At 44.9% G+C, this 19,105-nt stretch overlaps 1 protein-coding gene across 12 annotated transcripts in view; it reads right to left on the bottom strand.

Moving 5' to 3' along the window:
* Positions 1-19,105, bottom strand: part of NBR1 (NBR1 autophagy cargo receptor) — a 105,375-nt gene that overhangs the window by 16,461 nt on the left and 69,809 nt on the right. For 6 of the 12 annotated variants that reach the window (XM_069751888.1, XM_069751890.1, XM_069751891.1 and 3 more), the window contains 3 exons: positions 11,403-11,691; positions 11,151-11,278; positions 10,873-10,948 (listed from right to left, as the gene is read on the bottom strand). In XM_069751888.1, the coding sequence (XP_069607989.1) occupies positions 10,873-10,948; positions 11,151-11,278; positions 11,403-11,691 (493 nt within the window). Of the gene's footprint in view, positions 1-10,872; positions 10,949-11,150; positions 11,283-11,402; positions 11,692-19,105 lie in introns of all 12 variants that reach the window. The other 6 variants (XM_069751896.1, XM_069751898.1, XM_069751899.1 and 3 more) reach the window with 2 other exon arrangements.

Genomic DNA, 19,105 nt, shown 5'->3' with positions numbered 1-19,105 from the left:
AGGAGATCTTAACAAATCCAAATAACAGATCTACCTTATGAATCAGAGTAATTTACTGAAAGAAACGTGGTTAGAAACCATAGCCAGCTCATCAACCAGCTCCTTAAAAATTCTCCTATGCCAGTGTGAAATAGTGGGGTACAAGCAACGCGTTTCGATCTGACATTATTTCTGGTATTGGAGTTTTACCGCTTAACGTTTCCTGATATGGATTACCGTAATAAAGATTGGAAATTTTTTAAAGGAGCTGGAACGTTTACGTTATCCCCTAGTAATTTACTGAGCCAGTATTTACAAGAATTCTCCATCTAAGAGAGCGCTGTAGTCAGATAATGGAGGGTCAGGCAGGTTGGGGGGTAGGGGTATTTTTAATTCTAGCAGATCCCAGGCCAAAAATGTCACATAATCATATAATTAAAACAGAATGTCTGCTTAAAAAATAGATACAAAAGCATTTTTACAATATTTAATGAAAAGCATAGCAAAATACCATAATAGCAAACAATTTAAAGGGAGCCTGTCACCCCCAAAATGGAAGTTGAGCTAAGCCCACCAGCATCAGGGGTTTATCCTACAGCATTCTGTAATGCTGTAGATAAGCCCCAGGTGTATCCTGAAAGATGAGAAAAGAGGTTATATTATACTCACCCAGGGGCGGTCCTGCTGCGGTCCGGTCCGATAGGCGTCGCAGTCCGGGGCCTCCCATCTTCATAGGATGATGTCCTCTTCTTGTCTTCACGCTGCGGCTCCAGCGCAGGAGTACTTTGTCTGCCCTGTTAAGGGCAAACTTCTGCAGTGTGCAGGCACTGGGCCTCTCTGACTTTTCCCGATGCCTGCGCACTGCAGTACTTTGCTCTGCCCTCAACAGGGCAGACAGAGTACGCCTGCGCCGGAGCTGCAGCGTGAAGACAAGAAGAGGACGTCATCGTAAGAAGATGGGAGGCGCTGAGCCAGACCGCAGTGGGACCGCCCCTTGGGGAGTGTAATCTAACCTCTTTTTCTCATCTTACAGGATACATCGGGGGCTTATCTACAGCATTCCAGAATGCTGTAGATAAGCCCCTGATGCCGGTGGGCTTAGCTCAAATTCCATTTTGGGGTGACAGGTTCCCCTTAAGTAGAAAGTGTTTGTAGATCAACAACAAATACAGTGATGCTTGAAAGTTTGGGACCCCCCCCCCCACCCCCTTTACAATTGCACATGAGCTGGTTCTCCCAGCCTCGAGAACAAGCTCCTGTGCAATTGTAAATTAGAATATATTGCTAAACCTCCTGAAGTACCCACAATAAGTGGGTGAAACGCGTTGAGGGCCGGGGTATAGGCACATGAGCATTAGGGATGTCTCACTAAATCCCTAACTGTTACACAGTGGATGGGTCTATACAGAGATGTTAGGCAGATAGTTTATGCACAGAGATCGGATGCCTTCTAATGCGGACATAGGGGGCGAGAAGAACAGTGCAATTTGACTGAGCCAATATAGGAATTTGCGAAGCTCTAACTATTATTGGGAGAGTGCAAATTAAGTGTGCCCATGGGCAAAGAGCAATATGTCTTTATTAAAATTGCAGGCAGGATTTGATATTTTGCTGCATGAATAACACAATATTATACAAGTATAAACTAAGAGGATACTTGCTAGTGTGCACGGTCAACTGTTTATAACAATATCAGTATCCAATTGTGACCCACAAGGACGGTGTGGATAAGACTGCAATCAGTACGGTGGTTATTTGGTTTTAATGAAGTTATCAATAAAGGTTATATTTTACAGACAGTAAACAGTGACCGCTGAGCACAGGAAGAGCTGCAGGCAGGCGCCGGCAGCTGGAACGAGATGCAGTGCCAGCACCGAGGGCGTGCAGGTAGGGGAGTACGATGGTTTTATTCAATAGGAAACATGCACACAGTTATAGGGAATAAGGAGGCATGCATACAGGGTCAGAACGGGGGAGGCATTCATACCAGGACAGGGAAGGGGGAGGCATGCATCAAGGGACAGAACGGGGGAGGCATCCATACCAGGACAGGGAAGGGGAGGCATGAATACCGGGACTGAACGGGGGACGCATCCATACCAGGACAGGGAAGGGGGAGGCATGCATACAGGGACTGAAAGGGGGAGGCATCCATACCAGGACAGGGAAGGGGGAGGCATGCATACAGGAACTGAACGGGGGGAGGCATGTATACAAAGAAGGAACGGGGAAGGCATACATACAGGAAAGGAACGGGGGAGGCATGCAGAAAGGGGCAGCGACGGGGAGGCATTCATACCAGGACAGGGAAGGGGGAGCCATGCATAGCAGGACAGGGATGAGGGGACAATGCATACCCGGCTCATACTCGAGGCAATAAGCTTACCCAGTTTTCTGTGGCAAAAGTAGGTGCCTTGGCTTATACTCGAGTATATACGGTAATTTTACCATCAGGCTTAAACCATGATAACACCACCGGAGTGTTTCACAGATAATATGAAATTTGTATGCCGTAATTCAGTGTTCTTCTTTCTTCAAATATAATGTTTCACTTGAAACCAAAAATCTCTACTTTGGTCATGAACATTATTCCAATAGTATTCTGGCTTGTTCAAATGATTTTTAACACACTTCGAATGGGCAGCAATGTTCTTTTTGCATAGCAGTGGCTTTCTCCTTAGAATCATGCCATGCACACAGTTGTTGTTCAGTGTCCATTTCATGATGGACTCAGAAAAATTAGCTAAAATGAGAGGCCTTTAGTTGCTTAGGTTACCTTTGGCTCCTTTGTGACCTTGGAGGCCATTATATGTCTTTGCTCTTGGAGAGATCTTTGCTGGTCGATCAATTTGGAGGAAGGTAGTCATGATCTTGAATTTCCTCTATTTGTACACAATCTGACTGTAAATTGGTGGAGTCCAAACTTTTTCCAACCTGATGAGCTTCTCCAACTCTTCTTCTGAGGTCCTCAAAAACATCCTTCATTCGTGGCATGATACAGTTCCACAAACATGTGATGTGAAGATCACAAATTGATATATCTATATTTGTTTTTTTAAAATAACAGGCTACTAATTCACACCTGATTGATGTTTTCAATTAATGGGATGAGAGACTAATTTCACCTTCAAGTTATCTAATCTTAAAATATCACATACTTTTGCCACTCACAGAAATGTGATCGTGTATATTTTTTTCTCAATATAAACTTTTTTTTTTTTTTTTTTAACAAAGTCTAGTTTTTTTAGTTATTTTTGTTAATTTGGTTCGCTATCTAATTTTACAACTTGTGTGAAAATCGGATGTAATTTTAGGTCAAATTTATGCAGAAATATAGAACGTTTTAAAGCTTCACAAAATTTCAAGCACCACTGTACACCGAAATATGTTTTGGTAGTTCGCGGAAAATTAAAAAATGTGATAAATTTCAGCAACTTTATCACATTGCTGCATGATTGTTCTGCACACATACTTGGGTTAAGTTCAGACCTTTGTGAGAAAGCCACACTTTTTTCATTGTAAAAGGCTGCTGATCAGAGCAATTGTGGAAATATTTAATTGTAAAGAATACATTTACTATTCTCTACAGTTAGCATTTATATCAAGAGGTTTTCACGGCATCTAAACTGAACATCGTTTAAAAATGAGATCTGAGTGTAGCCACAAATGGGAATTACACATTGTGTGTCAACTTCATGGTGGTGGTCATTTCAGATAAAAAGTTTTTAGTTAGGGGTTATCTGACCACATGCCAGGTAACATCCTTATGAAAAACACAAATTACCCTTTAAAACATTATTTGTCATAGCACATTTAACAGCAATATTTGCAGCCAAATACCTTCTACAAGTGCTTCTCACAAAATTAGGATATCATCAAAAAGTTATTTTATTTCAGTTCTTCAATACAAAAATTGGAACTCATATTATATAGAGTCATTACAAACAGAGTGATCTATTTCAAGTGTTACTGTTGAGGATTACGGCTTACAGCCAATGAAAACCCAAACGTCATTATCTCAGTAAATTAGAATACTTTCTAACACCAGCTTGAAAAATGATTTTAAAATCCAAAATGTTGGCCTATTGAAATGTATGTTCAGTAAATGGAATCAATACTTGGTCGGGGCTCCTTGTGCATCAATTACTGCATCAATGCGGTGTGGCATGCAGGCGATCAGCCTGTGGCAGTGCTGAGGTGTTATGGAAGCCCAGGTTGCTTTGATAGCAGCCTTCAGCTCATCTGCATTGTTGGGTCTGGTGTCTCTCATCTTCCTCTTGACAATAGATTCTCTATGCGCTTAAAGGGAACCTGTCACCTGAATTTGGCGGGACCGGTTTTCGGTCATATGAGCGGAGTTTTCGGGTGTTTGATTCACCCTTTCCTTACCTGCTGGCTGCATGCTGGCCGCAATATTGGATTGAAGTTCATTCTCTGTCCTCCTTCAATCTTGCCTTGCGCAGGCGTGTACTACGGAGGACAGAGAATGAACTTCAATCCAATATTGCGGCCAGCATGCAGCCAGCGGGTAAGGAAAGGGTGAATCAAACACCCAAAAACTCCGCCCATATGACCGAAAACCGGTCCCGCCAAATTCAGGTGACAGGTTCCCTTTAAAGTCAGGCGAGTTTGCTGGCCAATCAAGGCAAGTGATACTGTTGTGTTTAAACCAGGTACTGGTACTTTTGGCAGTGTGGACAGGTGCCAAGTCCTGCTGGAGAATGAAATTTCCATCTCCAAAAAGCTTGTCAGCAGAGGGAAGCATGAAGTGCTCTAAAATTTCCTGGTAGATGGCTGCGCTGACTTTGGTCTTGATAAAACACAGTGGACCTACACCAGCAGATGACATGGCTCCCCAAACCATCACCGATTGTGGAAACTTCACACTAGACCTTGGAAATCAAGGTCCTGGAGTCTAGAGGAAGAGTGGAGAGACAGACAATCAAAGGTGCTTAAGTGTTGTGAATTCTGTGGCAGAGCTCCCTCCTGTGGTCACAAGTGGTACTTCGGCTGATTCTCTCTGTGAGCTTCTGTTGGTGGAGGGAAGTGGTACTGCGGCTTCTGAGTTTCCTCCCTCAGGTGATCTGGGGAGGTCGTTAGGTGCTTCTCTACTTAACTCCACCTAATGCTTTGATCCTGGCTTCCTGTCAATGTTCCAGTGTTGGACTTGCTTTTCCCTGGATCTTTCCTGTGGCCTGCTGCTCTGCATAGCTAAGTTCTTCTTTGCTATTTGTTTGCTATTTTTTCTGTCCAGCTTGTCTATTTTGTTGCTGGAAGCTCTGGGACGCAATGGGTGTACCTCCGTGCCGTTAGTTCGGTACGGAGGGTCTTTTTGCCCCCTTTGCGTGGTTTTCTTTAGGGTTTTGTGTAGACCGCAAAGTTACCTTTTCTATCCTCGATCTGTTAAGAAAGTCGGGCCTCACTTTGCTGAATCTATTTCATCTCTACGTTTGTCTTTTCATCTTAACTCACAGTCATTATATGTGGGGGGCTGCCTTTTCCTTTGGGGTATTTCTCTGAGGCAAGGTAGGCTTATTTTCTATCTTCAGGCTAGTTAGTTTCTCAGGCTGTGCCGAGTTGCATAGGCAGAGTTAGGCGCAATCCACGGCTGCCTCTAGTGTTGTTTGGAGAGGATTAGGGATTGCGGTCTGCAGAGTTCCCACGTCTCAGAGCTCGTTCTATGATTTTGGGTTATTGTCAGATCACTGTATGTGCTCTGACCGCTATGTCCATTGTAGTACTGAATTGCCTTTCATAACAGTACAGGAAGCCAAAAGTACTAATGATTCTCAATAGAGGGAAAGGAGAAGTTCTGAGACCATTTTTTTTTCTTTGCACTGTGTTTTGCCTTTTTTTTTCCCCTAGACATTTGGGTGGTTCAGGACACAGGTGTAGCGATGGACATTAGAAGTCTGTCTTCATTTGTGGATCAGCTCTCGGCAAGAGTACAAAAGATTCAACACACTATTGATCAGAAAGCTATGTTGGAACCAAGAATTCCTATTCCTGATTTGTTTTTTGGAGATAGAACTAAGTTTCTGAGTTTCAAAAATAATTGTAAATTATTTCTGGCCTTGAAACCTCGCTCCTCTGGTGATCCAGTTCAACAGGTTTTGATTGTTATTTCTTTTTTGCGCGGCGACCCTCAGGACTGGGCATTTTCTCTTGCGCCAGGAGATCCTGCATTGAGTAATATCGATGCGTTTTTCCTGGCGCTCGGATTGCTGTACGATGAACCTAATTCAGTGGATCAGGCAGAGAAAAATTTGCTGGCTCTTTGTCAGGGTCAGGATGAGATAGAGGTATATTGTCAGAAATTTAGAAAGTGGTCCGTGCTCACTCAATGGAATGAATCTGTGCTGGCAGCTATGTTCAGAAAGGGTCTCTCTGAAGCCCATAAGGATGTCATGGTGGGATTTCCTATGCCTGCTGGTTTGAATGAGTCTATGTCTTTGGCCATTCAGATCGGTCGACGCTTGCGTGAGCGTAAATCTGTGCACCATTTGGCGGTATTACCTGAGCTTAAACCTGAGCCTATGCAGTGCGATAGGACTTTGACCAGAGTTAAACGGCAAGAACACAGACGTCTGAATGGGCTGTGTTTCTACTGTGGTGATTCCACTCATGCTATCTCTGATTGTCCTAAGCGCACTAAGCGGTTCGCTAGGTCTGCCACCATTGGTACGGTACAGTCAAAATTTCTTCTGTCCGTTACCTTGATCTGCTCTTTGTCATCGTATTCTGTCATGGCATTTGTGGATTCAGGCGCTGCCCTGAATTTGATGGACTTGGAGTATGCTAAGCGTTGTGGGTTTCTCTTAGAGCCATTGCAGTGTCCTATTCCATTGAGAGGAATTGATGCCACGCCTTTGGCCAAGAATAAGCCTCAATACTGGACCCAGCTGACCATGTGCATGGCTCCTGCACATCAGGAGGTTATTCGCTTTCTGGTGTTGCATAATCTGCATGATGTGGTCGTGTTGGGGTTGCCATGGCTACAAGCCCATAATCCAGTATTAGATTGGAAATCCATGTCGGTGTCCAGCTGGGGTTGTCAGGGGGTACATGGTGATGTTCCATTTCTGTCAATTTCGTCATCCACCCCTTCTGAGGTTCCAGAGTTCTTGTCTGATTACCGGGATGTATTTGATGAGCCCAAGTCTGATGCCCTACCTCCGCATAGGGACTGTGATTGTGCTATCAATTTGATTCCTGGTAGTAAATTCCCAAAAGGTCGACTGTTTAATTTATCCGTGCCTGAGCACGCCGCTATGCGCAGTTATGTGAAGGAATCCCTGGAGAAGGGGCATATTCGCCCGTCATCGTCACCTTTAGGAGCAGGGTTCTTTTTTGTAGCCAAGAAGGATGGTTCGCTGAGACCTTGTATAGATTACCGCCTTCTAAATAAGATCACGGTTAAATTTCAGTACCCCTTGCCATTGTTATCTGATTTGTTTGCTCGGATTAAGGGGGCTAGTTGGTTCACCAAGATAGATCTTCGTGGTGCGTATAATCTGGTGCGAATCAGGCGAGGAGATGAATGGAAAACTGCATTTAATACGCCCGAGGGTCATTTTGAGTATCTAGTGATGCCATTCGGCCTTGCCAATGCTCCATCAGTGTTTCAGTCCTTTATGCATGACATCTTCCGAGAGTACCTGGATAAATTCCTGATTGTGTACTTGGATGACATTTTGATCTTCTCGGATGATTGGGAGTCTCATGTGAAGCAGGTCAGAACAGTTTTTCAGGTCCTGCGTGCTAATTCTTTGTTTGTGAAGGGATCAAAGTGTCTCTTCGGTGTGCAGAAGGTTTCATTTTTGGGGTTCATCTTTTCCCCTTCTACTATCGAGATGGATCCTGTTAAGGTCCAAGCCATCCATGATTGGACTCGGCCGACATCTCTGAAAAGTCTGCAAAAGTTCCTGGGCTTTGCTAATTTTTATCGTCGCTTCATCTGCAATTTTTCTAGTATTGCCAAACCATTGACCGATTTGACCAAGAAGGGTGCTGATTTGGTCAATTGGTCTTCTGCTGCTGTGGAAGCTTTTCAAGACTTGAAGCGTCGTTTTTCCTCTGCCCCTGTGTTGTGTCAACCTGATGTTTCTCTTCCGTTCCAGGTCGAGGTTGATGCTTCTGAGATTGGAGCAGGGGCTGTTTTGTCGCAGAGAGGTTCTGATTGCTCAGTGATGAAACCATGCGCTTTTTTTTCCAGGAAGTTTTCGCCTGCTGAGCGAAATTATGATGTGGGCAACCGAGAGTTGCTGGCCATGAAGTGGGCATTCGAGGAGTGGCGTCATTGGCTTGAAGGAGCTAAGCATCGCATGGTGGTATTGACTGATCATAAGAACTTGACTTATCTTGAGTCTGCTAAGCGGTTGAATCCTAGACAGGCTCGTTGGTCGCTGTTTTTTGCCCGTTTTGACTTTGTGATTTCGTACCTTCCGGGCTCTAAAAATGTGAAGGCGGATGCTCTGTCTAGGAGTTTTGTGCCCGACTCTCCGGGGTTGTCTGAGCCGGCGGGTATCCTCAAGGAAGGAGTAATTGTGTCTGCCATCTCCCCTGATTTGCGGCGGGTGCTGCAAAAATTTCAGGCTAATAAACCTGATCGTTGTCCAGCGGAGAGACTGTTTGTCCCTGATAGGTGGACCAATAAAGTTATCTCTGAGGTTCATTGTTCGGTGTTGGCTGGTCATCCTGGAATCTTTGGTACCAGAGATTTGGTGGCTAGATCCTTTTGGCGGCCGTCTCTGTCGCGGGATGTGCGTGTTTTTGTGCAGTCCTGTGGGATTTGTGCTCGGGCTAAGCCCTGCTGTTCTCGTGCCAGTGGGTTGCTTTTGCCCTTGCCGGTCCCGAAGAGGCCTTGGACACATATATCTATGGATTTTATTTCTGATCTTCCCGTTTCTCAAAAGATGTCAGTCATTTGGGTGGTCTGTGATCGCTTTTCTAAGATGGTCCATCTGGTACCCTTGTCTAAATTGCCTTCCTCCTCTGATTTGGTGCCATTGTTCTTCCAGCATGTGGTTCGTTTACATGGCATTCCAGAGAATATCGTTTCTGACAGAGGTTCCCAGTTTGTTTCAAGGTTTTGGCGAGCCTTTTGTGGTAGGATGGGCATTGACTTGTCTTTTTCCTCGGTTTTCCATCCTTAGACTAATGGCCAGACCGAACGAACCAATCAAACCTTGGAAACATATCTGAGATGCTTTGTTTCTGCCGATCAGGATGACTGGGTGTCCTTTTTGCCTTTGGCTGAGTTCGCCCTTAATAATCGGGCCAGCTCGGCTACCTTGGTTTCGCAATTTTTCTGCAATTCTGGGTTCCATCCTCGTTTCTCTTCAGGACAGGTTGAGTCTTCGGACTGTCCTGGTGTGGATACTGTGGTGGACAGGTTGCAGCAGATTTGGACTCATGTAGTGGACAATTTAACCTTGTCCCAGGAGAAGGCTCAACGTTTCGCTAATCGCAGACGCCGTGTGGGTCCCCGACTTCGTGTTGGGGATCTGGTTTGGTTATCTTCTCGTCATATTCCTATGAAGGTTTCCTCTCCTAAGTTTAAACCTCGTTTCATTGGCCCGTATAGGATTTCTGAGGTTCTTAATCCTGTGTCTTTTCGTCTGACCCTTCCAGATTCTTTTTCCATACATAACGTATTCCATAGGTCATTGTTGCGGAGATACGTGGCACCTATGGTTCCATCTGTTGATCCTCCTGCCCCGGTTTTGGTGGAGGGGGAATTGGAGTATATTGTGGAGAAGATTTTGGATTCTCGTGTTTCTAGACGGAAACTCCAGTATCTGGTTAAATGGAAGGGTTATGCTCAGGAAGATAATTCCTGGGTTTTTGCCTCTGATGTCCATGCTCCCGATCTTGTTCGTGCCTTTCATGTGGCTCATCCTGGTCGGCCTGGGGGCTCTGGTGAGGGTTTGGTGACCCCTCCTCAAGGGGGGGGGTACTGTTGTGAATTCTGTGGCAGAGCTCCCTCCTGTGGTCACAAGTGGTACTTCGGCTGATTCTCTCTGTCACCTTCTGTTGGAGGGAAGTGGTACTGCGGCTTCTGAGTTTCCTCCCTCAGGTGATCTGGTGAGATCGTTAGGTGCTTCTCTACTTAACTCCACCTAATGCTTTGATCCTGGCTTCCTGTCAATGTTCCAGTGTTGGACTTGCTTTTCCCTTGATCTTTCCTGTGGCCTGCTGCTCTGCATAGCTAAGTTCTTCTTTGCTATTTGTTTGCTATTTTTTCTGTCCAGCTTGTCTATTTTGTTGCTGGAAGCTCTGGGACGCAAAGGGTGTACCTCCGTGCCGTTAGTTCGGTACGGAGGGTCTTTTTGCCCCCTTTGCGTGGTTTTCTTTAGGGTTTTGTGTAGACCGCAAGTTACCTTTTCTATCCTCGATCTGTTAAGAAAGTCGGGCCTCACTTTGCTGAATCTATTTCATCTCTACGTTTGTCTTTTCATCTTAACTCACAGTCATTATATGTGGGGGGCTGCCTTTTCCTTTGGGGTATTTCTCTGAGGCAAGGTAGGCTTATTTTCTATCTTCAGGCTAGTTAGTTTCTCAGGCTGTGCCGAGTTGCATAGGCAGAGTTAGGCGCAATCCACGGCTGCCTCTAGTGTTGTTTGGAGAGGATTAGGGATTGCGGTCTGCAGAGTTCCCACGTCTCAGAGCTCGTTCTATGATTTTGGGTTATTGTCAGATCACTGTATGTGCTCTGACCGCTATGTCCATTGTAGTACTGAATTGCCTTTCATAACACTTAAGGTCTAGTGTGAAGTTTCCACATAATATATGAGTTTCACTTTTTGTATTGAAGAACTGAAATAAATTAACTTTTTGATGATATTCTAATTTTGTGAGATGCACCTGTATAACATAAGTGGAAAAACTCACCAACGGGTGTAGTGTGAGGAACACGTTCTAGTTCCTGTACGATGTTTATATCCAACAGCTCAAATGACAGCAGGTCCTAAATACAGAGGAAAAGTAAATGATATATGTGATTTACAGCAATGTGAAATCGGTAAACAGTAGACCCTGCTTTCCGTCAAAGCTATCAGAGAATATACAGACAGCGGTAGCAACGGCCACGATGGATTTCCCGAGAATGAGACTGTATGGCAATGACAGTCCCATTATATGCAGTAGGTCCATAGCAGTGATATGCTTACTTGGGCAGTGAGGAGGTCTACAGATGGGATGTACACCTCCCGGTCACTGTTTGCGCTCCTCAGGTGACTGGACAACATCACTTTATCTGTGCCTCCTCGAACCTGCTGTGTAACATGAGCACTGCAGCCTTCCTGCATACCACAAAAGAATATATAGAGTTAAAGCGGTAGATTAAAAAAAACATAAAGACCTTAAAGCAGTGATCAGGTCTAATAAAGCCCTCTATATGCTTGTGGGCTACTGCCTGACACTTGCCTCCTTGTCCATGTGGCTGTTTATCTTAATGGAAGACATCTCTTTTTCCAGATCTTCAAGGTTCTCGGCACAAGGAAGGGAATCCACAATGATACTGCACCAAATACGGGGTCCAAATTGCTCCCCTTTATGTGCCAGGCGCCAGTGAGACGTGTAAGTTCCCTCCAGTGCTGGAGCCACAAATTCGACAGACAAGACGCCCATCTGACCAGGAAGCAAAGAAGGAACTGCAGCATCTTTCCGGGATGTGGACGACAAAGTCAGATTTCCCCACATGAACTTTAGCTGTTAATACATATGAAATCATCAGTGAGTTATTGAATATTGGAAAGGTAAACCTCTGATACTTGTGTAACTCCAAAAAAATGTGGTGCTTCATGAATTTATCACAAAAGCAAAAATTACGGTACATTTATTTTTCTGACTTTCTAGAGCAAAAAGTTGCACAATCATTTAAAACACATCATGTTATCCTTCTACTATGTTAAAATAAAAAATCCACCAGAAACCTTACTCCATGCATGGAATGGAGAGAGACCTGCAAAAAAATAAAACCTTAATGGGAAAAAAGACAAATAAGAAAAAGCCCTTTAAAAAAAGGCAAAAAAACTTAAAGGGAACCTGTCACCCCGAAAATCGCGGGTGAGGTAAGCCCACCGGCATCAGGGGCTTATCTGCAGCATTCTGTAATGCTGTAGATAAGCCCCCGATGTTACCTGAAAGAGGAGAAAAAGACGTTATATTAAACTCACCCAGGGGCGGTCCCGCTGCTGGTCAGGTCGGATGGGCGTCTCTGGTCCGCTGCGGCGCCTCCCATCTTCATTACAAGACGTCCTCTTCTGATCTTCAGCCACGGCTCCGGCGCAGGTGTACTTTGCTCTGCCCTGTTGAGGGCAGACAAAGTACTGCAGTGCGCAGGCGCCGGAAAGGTCAGAGGCCCGGCGCCTGCGCACTGCAGTACTATCCTCTGCCCTCAAGAGGGCAGAGCAAAGTACGCCTGCGCTGGAGCCGTGGCTGAAGATCAGAAGAGGACGTCTTGTAATGAAGATGGGAGGCGCCGCAGCGGACCAGAGACGCCCATCCGACTGGACCAGCAGCAGGACCGCCCCTGGGTGAGTATAATCTAACGTCTTTTTCTCCTTTTTCAGGTAACATCGGGGGCTTATCTACAGCATTCCAGAATGCTGTAGATAAGCCCCTGATGCCGGTGGGCTTACCTCACTCGCGATTTTCGGGGTGACAGGTTCCCTTTAAGAAGAGAATAAGGTGCAAATATTCCACCCATTAATAAAGAGGCAAATTACTCGAAAAATGGAGAAACCACAGTGATGAATCAGGGCCCAAGTAGGAAAGACATATCTGGAAACACAAGGTTCAGCAGAAGACATGTTACAGAACAGAAGGGAACCCAAAGGTTTACATATTTCCTGCAGTTAGAAAGGTAAAACCAGCCCACTCCAGGTGTACACATACATTTACCAGCACTAACTATGTAAATAACATGCATGCAAGTCTACTTGGGATCAGCAGCAAAGAGCTCCAGAAGCATTTACGGTACTAACCTTTCCTGTTCTTTGTATTATATTCCCTCTGCTAAATTTTACATCTACAGCAGTTAAGGTTTATTCTCAGGTTCGTTACGGTTTGCTTGTAAAACAAGCAACTTTGCAGTTTACTTATGAGAAAAATCCACTCAGCTCTCAAGAATATTCGTTGCCTAGATTACCAGCCACCACTGCATTGTTATCAGAGGTGGCCAGACTCCTAGGAATGGAACGCAGTGCATACAAGTTCTTACAAAGGAACAGGGGGCATTAATTATGGGTGGAGGAAAGGCGATTCTCGCTGTCAAATAGGAAAAAGTTATTTACAGTTAGAGCAGTCAGAATGTGGGATGCCGACCACAAGAGGTAGTAATGGCAGACACTATAACAGCTTAACCCCTTCAAGTCGCGGCCCTTTTTCATTTTTGCGTTTTCGTTTTTCACTTCCCTCCTTCCCTGAGCCATAACTTTTTTATTTTTCCATCAATATGGTCATGTGAGGGGCGTGGCTATGTAGTGAAGGAGAGAGGACGCACTGTGAGAGAGCTCCCCAATCCTTCTGAATATCCTGCACCAAGACCCCTGCATACGGTGATATATTCACCACCGCCGAACCCCCTAGACTCCAGGCGACTTTCCGGGACCCTGCCGAGAGATCGATGTGGCCGGGGAGCTGCGGGGACTAAAGATCTCGGGACCCGCGGCTGGGAAGCGGCCATCTTGGGCAGAGCGTGCTTTGCAAGGAGAAGCGCGGTGCCACTCTGAATCAAGACGGGGCCGCGCTCTGATCACCAGGCGATTACCGACACCAGCGGTGAGCGCTGAGAGCTAGCGGTGCACCGGGTGAGTGAGAGACTGGGGCGGAAGTGGTGCCTGTGTGGGGCGGCTGTCACCCTCAGAGCGCGCGCTTCGGCAGTTGAAGACGCGGCGCCATCTTAATATCTCTGCAGCACTGTAGGAGTGGGGGAGCGAGCACATATCCTGGACACATTGGGAGGACGCGCGGTGTGTGCCCTGGAAGATTGGGCCCTGCGCTCCTCATATATAAGACACTCCACTTCTCGGTGCCATTACTCCTGAGGGCTTTGGATCCCTCTTTTGGCTGCTGACACTGCAGGCACGGTGAACCTTCCCTGGTGCGCGGCACCCCAGTGGAACTTTGAGATTGCCCCACTTATAACTTAAACTTCAGTTTGCTGCAATCACCATCCTGTGATAACTTTGCTGGGCTTATATATATATACTGTGACTCTGACCTTGCTAATCATGCAGCACACTAAGGGCTCAGGGGCAGCTGACAAACTGAAGGAATTTGCCAGAATTGATCCCTCTGATAACACACGTAACCTGAGAAATAACCCCTCTCAAGTGCAACGCAAAAATCGTCCCTCTGATGGTACTGAAGGAAGTGAACAGGAGGAACTGACGCTTAAACAAGCGTCGGACCAGTTAATGCAAGCTATTTCCCTAACCAGAACATCTCTCACTGAGAAGATAGAGGATGTACACACTGAGGTGGGACGTCTCCGTCAAGATATGCAGACTATGAAGGGACGCATTACAGAAGTAGAGGAGAGGGTATCACATGTGGAAGATACCATCACACCCATGGAGGCCAAGTTGACAAAAGTAGCCGGCTCTATAAATGCCTGGAAACAAAAGGCAGATGACCTAGAGAACAGACTACGCCGGAATAATATCCGTATCATTGGTCTGCCGGAGCGTTCAGAGGGTCAACAACCTGAGGCATTCCTGGAGGGGTGGCTCAAATCTTCTCTGGGAGATGAATTCTCATCGACATTTGCTGTGGAAAGAGCCCATCGAGTACCCACAAAATCTCTTCCTCCCGGGACCCCTCCTAGACCTTTTCTGGCACGGATCCTCAATTGCAAGGATAGAGATACTATTTTACGGTTGGCACGGCAGAAAAGCCCTATTAAATTCGATAATGCTGTAATCTCGATCTTCCCGGATTTCTCCGTGGAACTTCAAAAAGAAAGGGCCAGATTTATGGAGACCAAGAAGCAACTCAGAGACAAAAATATAATCTATTCAATGGTCTTCCCGGCCCGGCTCCGTGTTGTCTACAAGGGTTCTTCGGTGTTTTTCACGGATCCGGCGGAGGTGACCGAATGGCTACGATCTCATGGGGAGTCTTGAGTAAAGGAATCCTGAATATGTTTAGTCAAGTAGAACTCTTTGGATTACTAAATAAGGAGCTCTCTCTGGAGAAATCCAGATTACCAACTATACCGGACGCTGAATCCAGCAGGGGTATCCCCTTATTTCTTTAACAATGGGAGCACAGGACGTTGCTCCTACACTGTTTGGTTTTTGTTCAATTTTTCTTCTTTTACTGGTTTTCTCTGTTATTTAAGTAGAAACTGCCGTCGACAATGCTCTTGCTTCCTATGTACCACCTTTGATCTTTGCCTGAATGATAGCATGTATCATATTTGGATAAATAGACATGGGGTCTGAAATAGTGTGCATAACGTGGAATATACGAGGCATCAAATCCCCCCGAAAGAAAATTAAGGTTTTCTCGCAAATCAGGCACTACCACCCTCACATAATAGCCCTTGTGGAGACTCATCTGACCAGGGATACGGCCCGATATATACAGAAGCCGTGGGTACAATGGTACATACATGCTTTCCATACCAGCTACTCGAGAGGAGTTTCATTGTTAATACATAGAGATGTTAGGTGGGAAGCTAAGGAGGCTCAAAGGGACCCTGATGGCCGATTTGTATTTGTGCATGCATTAATCAATTCTAGCGAATATGTGATTTTATGTGTCTATAACCCTCCCCCTGCTAGTATGTCAGTTCTCCGGATGGCAATGAGCTTTGCTCTAAATTATCCAGACGCACAAGTCATTTGTATGGGAGACTTTAACTTAGTCATGGATAATAGCCTTGATAAATTGAGACTGGACGACGGGGGATCTGGGGAGCCCCCCTCTTCGGCCCCGACCCAATTGGCATCATTTATAGAGAGTAGTGGATGGCTTGACCTGTGGCGGATACGTCACCCTGGAGTGCGGGGATACACCTGTCACTCATCTACTAGACAATCCCTATCCCGCATAGATTACATATTTGGTTCTAGTGGGCTGGTAACATGGGTGGATAACGTGGAACACGGTAATAGGGGGATATCGGACCATAGCCCGATTATACTTAAACTCAAATTTGGACAATCAAGGAGTGGCATGGTCTGGAAGCTGAACCCCTTTTGGCTTAAACTAATGGATAATAACGACAGAACAGAGGATCAGTTAAATTGTTTCATATCGTCTCACCCAGAGCCCCAGAACCCCAATTTATTCTGGGACACCCTCAAAGCATACTTGAGGGGATGCCTGTCCTCCACAATTACATACATAAAAAGGGTGACCTTGAGGGAGGATGACGGGGTGGAACAGAGACTGAAAGATGCGGAGGCCGCATATATAGCTAGCCAAACCAATGGCAATAGAATTGAATGGTTGACCTCACAGAGATTATACACTCAGCACATGGACACCAAATCTAAACGTAAGCTGTTCTTCGCGCGTCAGTCATACTTTGAATTGGGAAATCAAACCGGTAAATTCCTAGCCTATCTGGTACGTCAACATAATACATCTAATACAGTATTACAGATTCGTGCGCCAGACGGCTCATTAGTGTCCACGACCGAAGAAATACTTCAATGTTTTTATGACTACTATGAATCATTATATAGTTCCAAAAGTAGCCTCGGCGTTTCACAATGTCTAGATTATTTATCTAATATATAATTGCCTAGAATACTACTTCCTGCAATTTGTGCCAACTTCCTGTCCGGAGCTAATGTCCGGAGCTAATGTCCGGAGATAATGTCCGGAGCTAATGTCCGGAGATAAGTGACGTCAACAGTGTCCAGTGTCTGATTGGTTGCCGCCTGCTGCGAGCGACCAATCAGAAACGTGCCGTACTGTGACACACTCCGCCCGCCATTTTGGTGTGATTTTTGAATTTTTACCTCACAGCAAGTTTCTACTGCGTGGAGGCGGGCCTAGTGACGTTGCTCTTCAAGCTCCTGCCGAATTTCGTCAAAAAAATGATAATACCATTTACCAAAACTATATATATTTAGTTGTGAAGTGGTTCAGTGACATTTTCACACCAATTTTGAACTTTTGTTTGGTGTTTTCTCCATATACTGCCTATTATTCACTGACTGTTATACTGAGAGACTGCCGTTTATTAACCTCTTCTTTGCCACATTGGGTATATTGCTCTATTATTTGCCACATAAGGACATTGTCCATTATTGCCCAGCAATTTCTCTGCAATATAAACTGCCTATTTATTAATATCTGCATTCCTGCAAAGAACTATTGCCTATTATTAACTGGCTATTTTCCTACTACCTGACATTGTTCTTAAGCAAAGAACCGTTGTTGTGGCATTTGCCACAACACGCAAAGTTGTCGTCTGATGTCTTTCATCCCTCCCCTCATAAGCATGTTCATGGATCCTGTGTAACTGTACCTTAAATAACAAGAATTGTCAAGAGCTGGTGAGTGCAGCCATTTTTTGTTCTTTCTTACTATTATTTATTAATTGTATTATTTTTACATTTGAATAAATAAAGTATATATGGATTCTAGACTCCCGATTCTTTAGAATCGGGCTGCCATCTAGTCAGATATAATATTCCCCACACTGAATCCCACTCAGCGAGAACTTATAGATGCTGCATTCACTTTGGAAGAGGTAGAATATGCCATAATGGACATGTCCTCTGGGAAGGCTCCTAGGCCGGACGGGTTTCCTGTTGAGTTATATAAGAGATACCGGGGTATACTAGCACCACTCCTACTGAAGGTGTTCCAGGGCATATGGGAGGGAGGATGCATGCCTGATACCTTTTATGAGGCAAATATTGTTATACTTAAAAAAGAGGGGAAGGACCTTCTGGATTGTGGCTCCTATCGGCCCATATCGTTAGTTAATGTAGATTATAAAATTTTCACTAAAATTTTGGCCATTAGACTGAATTCCATCATATTGGACCTTATCCATCCAGATCAAACTGGCTTTATGCCTGGCAAAAATACTTCTATTAACATTAGACAAGCCTACAACCTGCAGTGACAAGCCTACAACCTGCAGTAACCACCGATTGACCAAACCGCTGCACGGCCAGCTCTACCCTCACCTACTGTATCCTCACCCATCCCTTGTAGATTGTGAGCCCTCGCGGGCAGGGTCCTCTCTCCTCCTGTACCAGTCGTGACTTGTATTTTTCAAGATTATTGTACTTGTTTTATTATGTATACCCCTCCTCACATGTAAAGCGCCATGGAATAAATGGCGCTATAATAATAAATAATAATAATAATAATTAGGCGAGTTCAATCCATAATTCAATATAGTTCTTTGATGTCAGATAACAATTGGGCAATAGCATCCTTGGATGCGGCCAAGGCCTTCGATTCTCTTGAATGGCCCTTCCTATCAGCATGCCTACAGAGATATGGCTTTGGAGATAAATTTCTAGGGTGGATCAGTGCATTATATATGAAACCTAAGGCGCGCATAATCATAAATAATTCCATCTCTAAGTCCCTCTCATTGTTTAGGGGAACTCGTCAGGGATGCCCCCTCTCACCGGCTCTCTTTGCTCTCGCAATAGAGGCATTGGCAATACGTATGAGATCCTCCCCGGATATCAGAGGCATAGATATAGCGGGTCGGGTGGATACCATCGGCCTATATGCCGATGATATGGTAATATTCATGGATAAGGCAAAGGAAACACTGCCCAAAGTAATTGCTATCATAGACGTCTTTAGTAAATATTCTGGCCTGTATATAAACTGGGACAAATCTGCTCTACTACCTCTCTCTCATACCCCCATGCTAAATCTTGAAACTCTGTCCTCACTACCGGTCGTATCCAATTTTAAGTATCTGGGTATTTATATGTCCCAAAGTAGCAATTCCGATTTACAACTTAATATTTATCCTTTACTAGAACTAGTCAAATCCAAATTTGCATCATGGAGCAAACTCCCACTGTCTGTTGCGGGCCGTATCAACCTAATCAAAATGATTCTGCTCCCTAAATTTAATTATTGTTTGCAACATAGCGCAGTACCAGTACCTAAGTTCCTCTTT

The sequence above is a fragment of the Ranitomeya imitator genome, chromosome 2, assembly GCF_032444005.1.
Source record: "Ranitomeya imitator isolate aRanImi1 chromosome 2, aRanImi1.pri, whole genome shotgun sequence".
Taxonomy (NCBI): Eukaryota; Metazoa; Chordata; class Amphibia; order Anura; family Dendrobatidae; genus Ranitomeya; species Ranitomeya imitator.
Note: the sequence above shows the minus strand (reverse complement) of the source record. Positions and strands in the feature narration are given on the sequence as shown.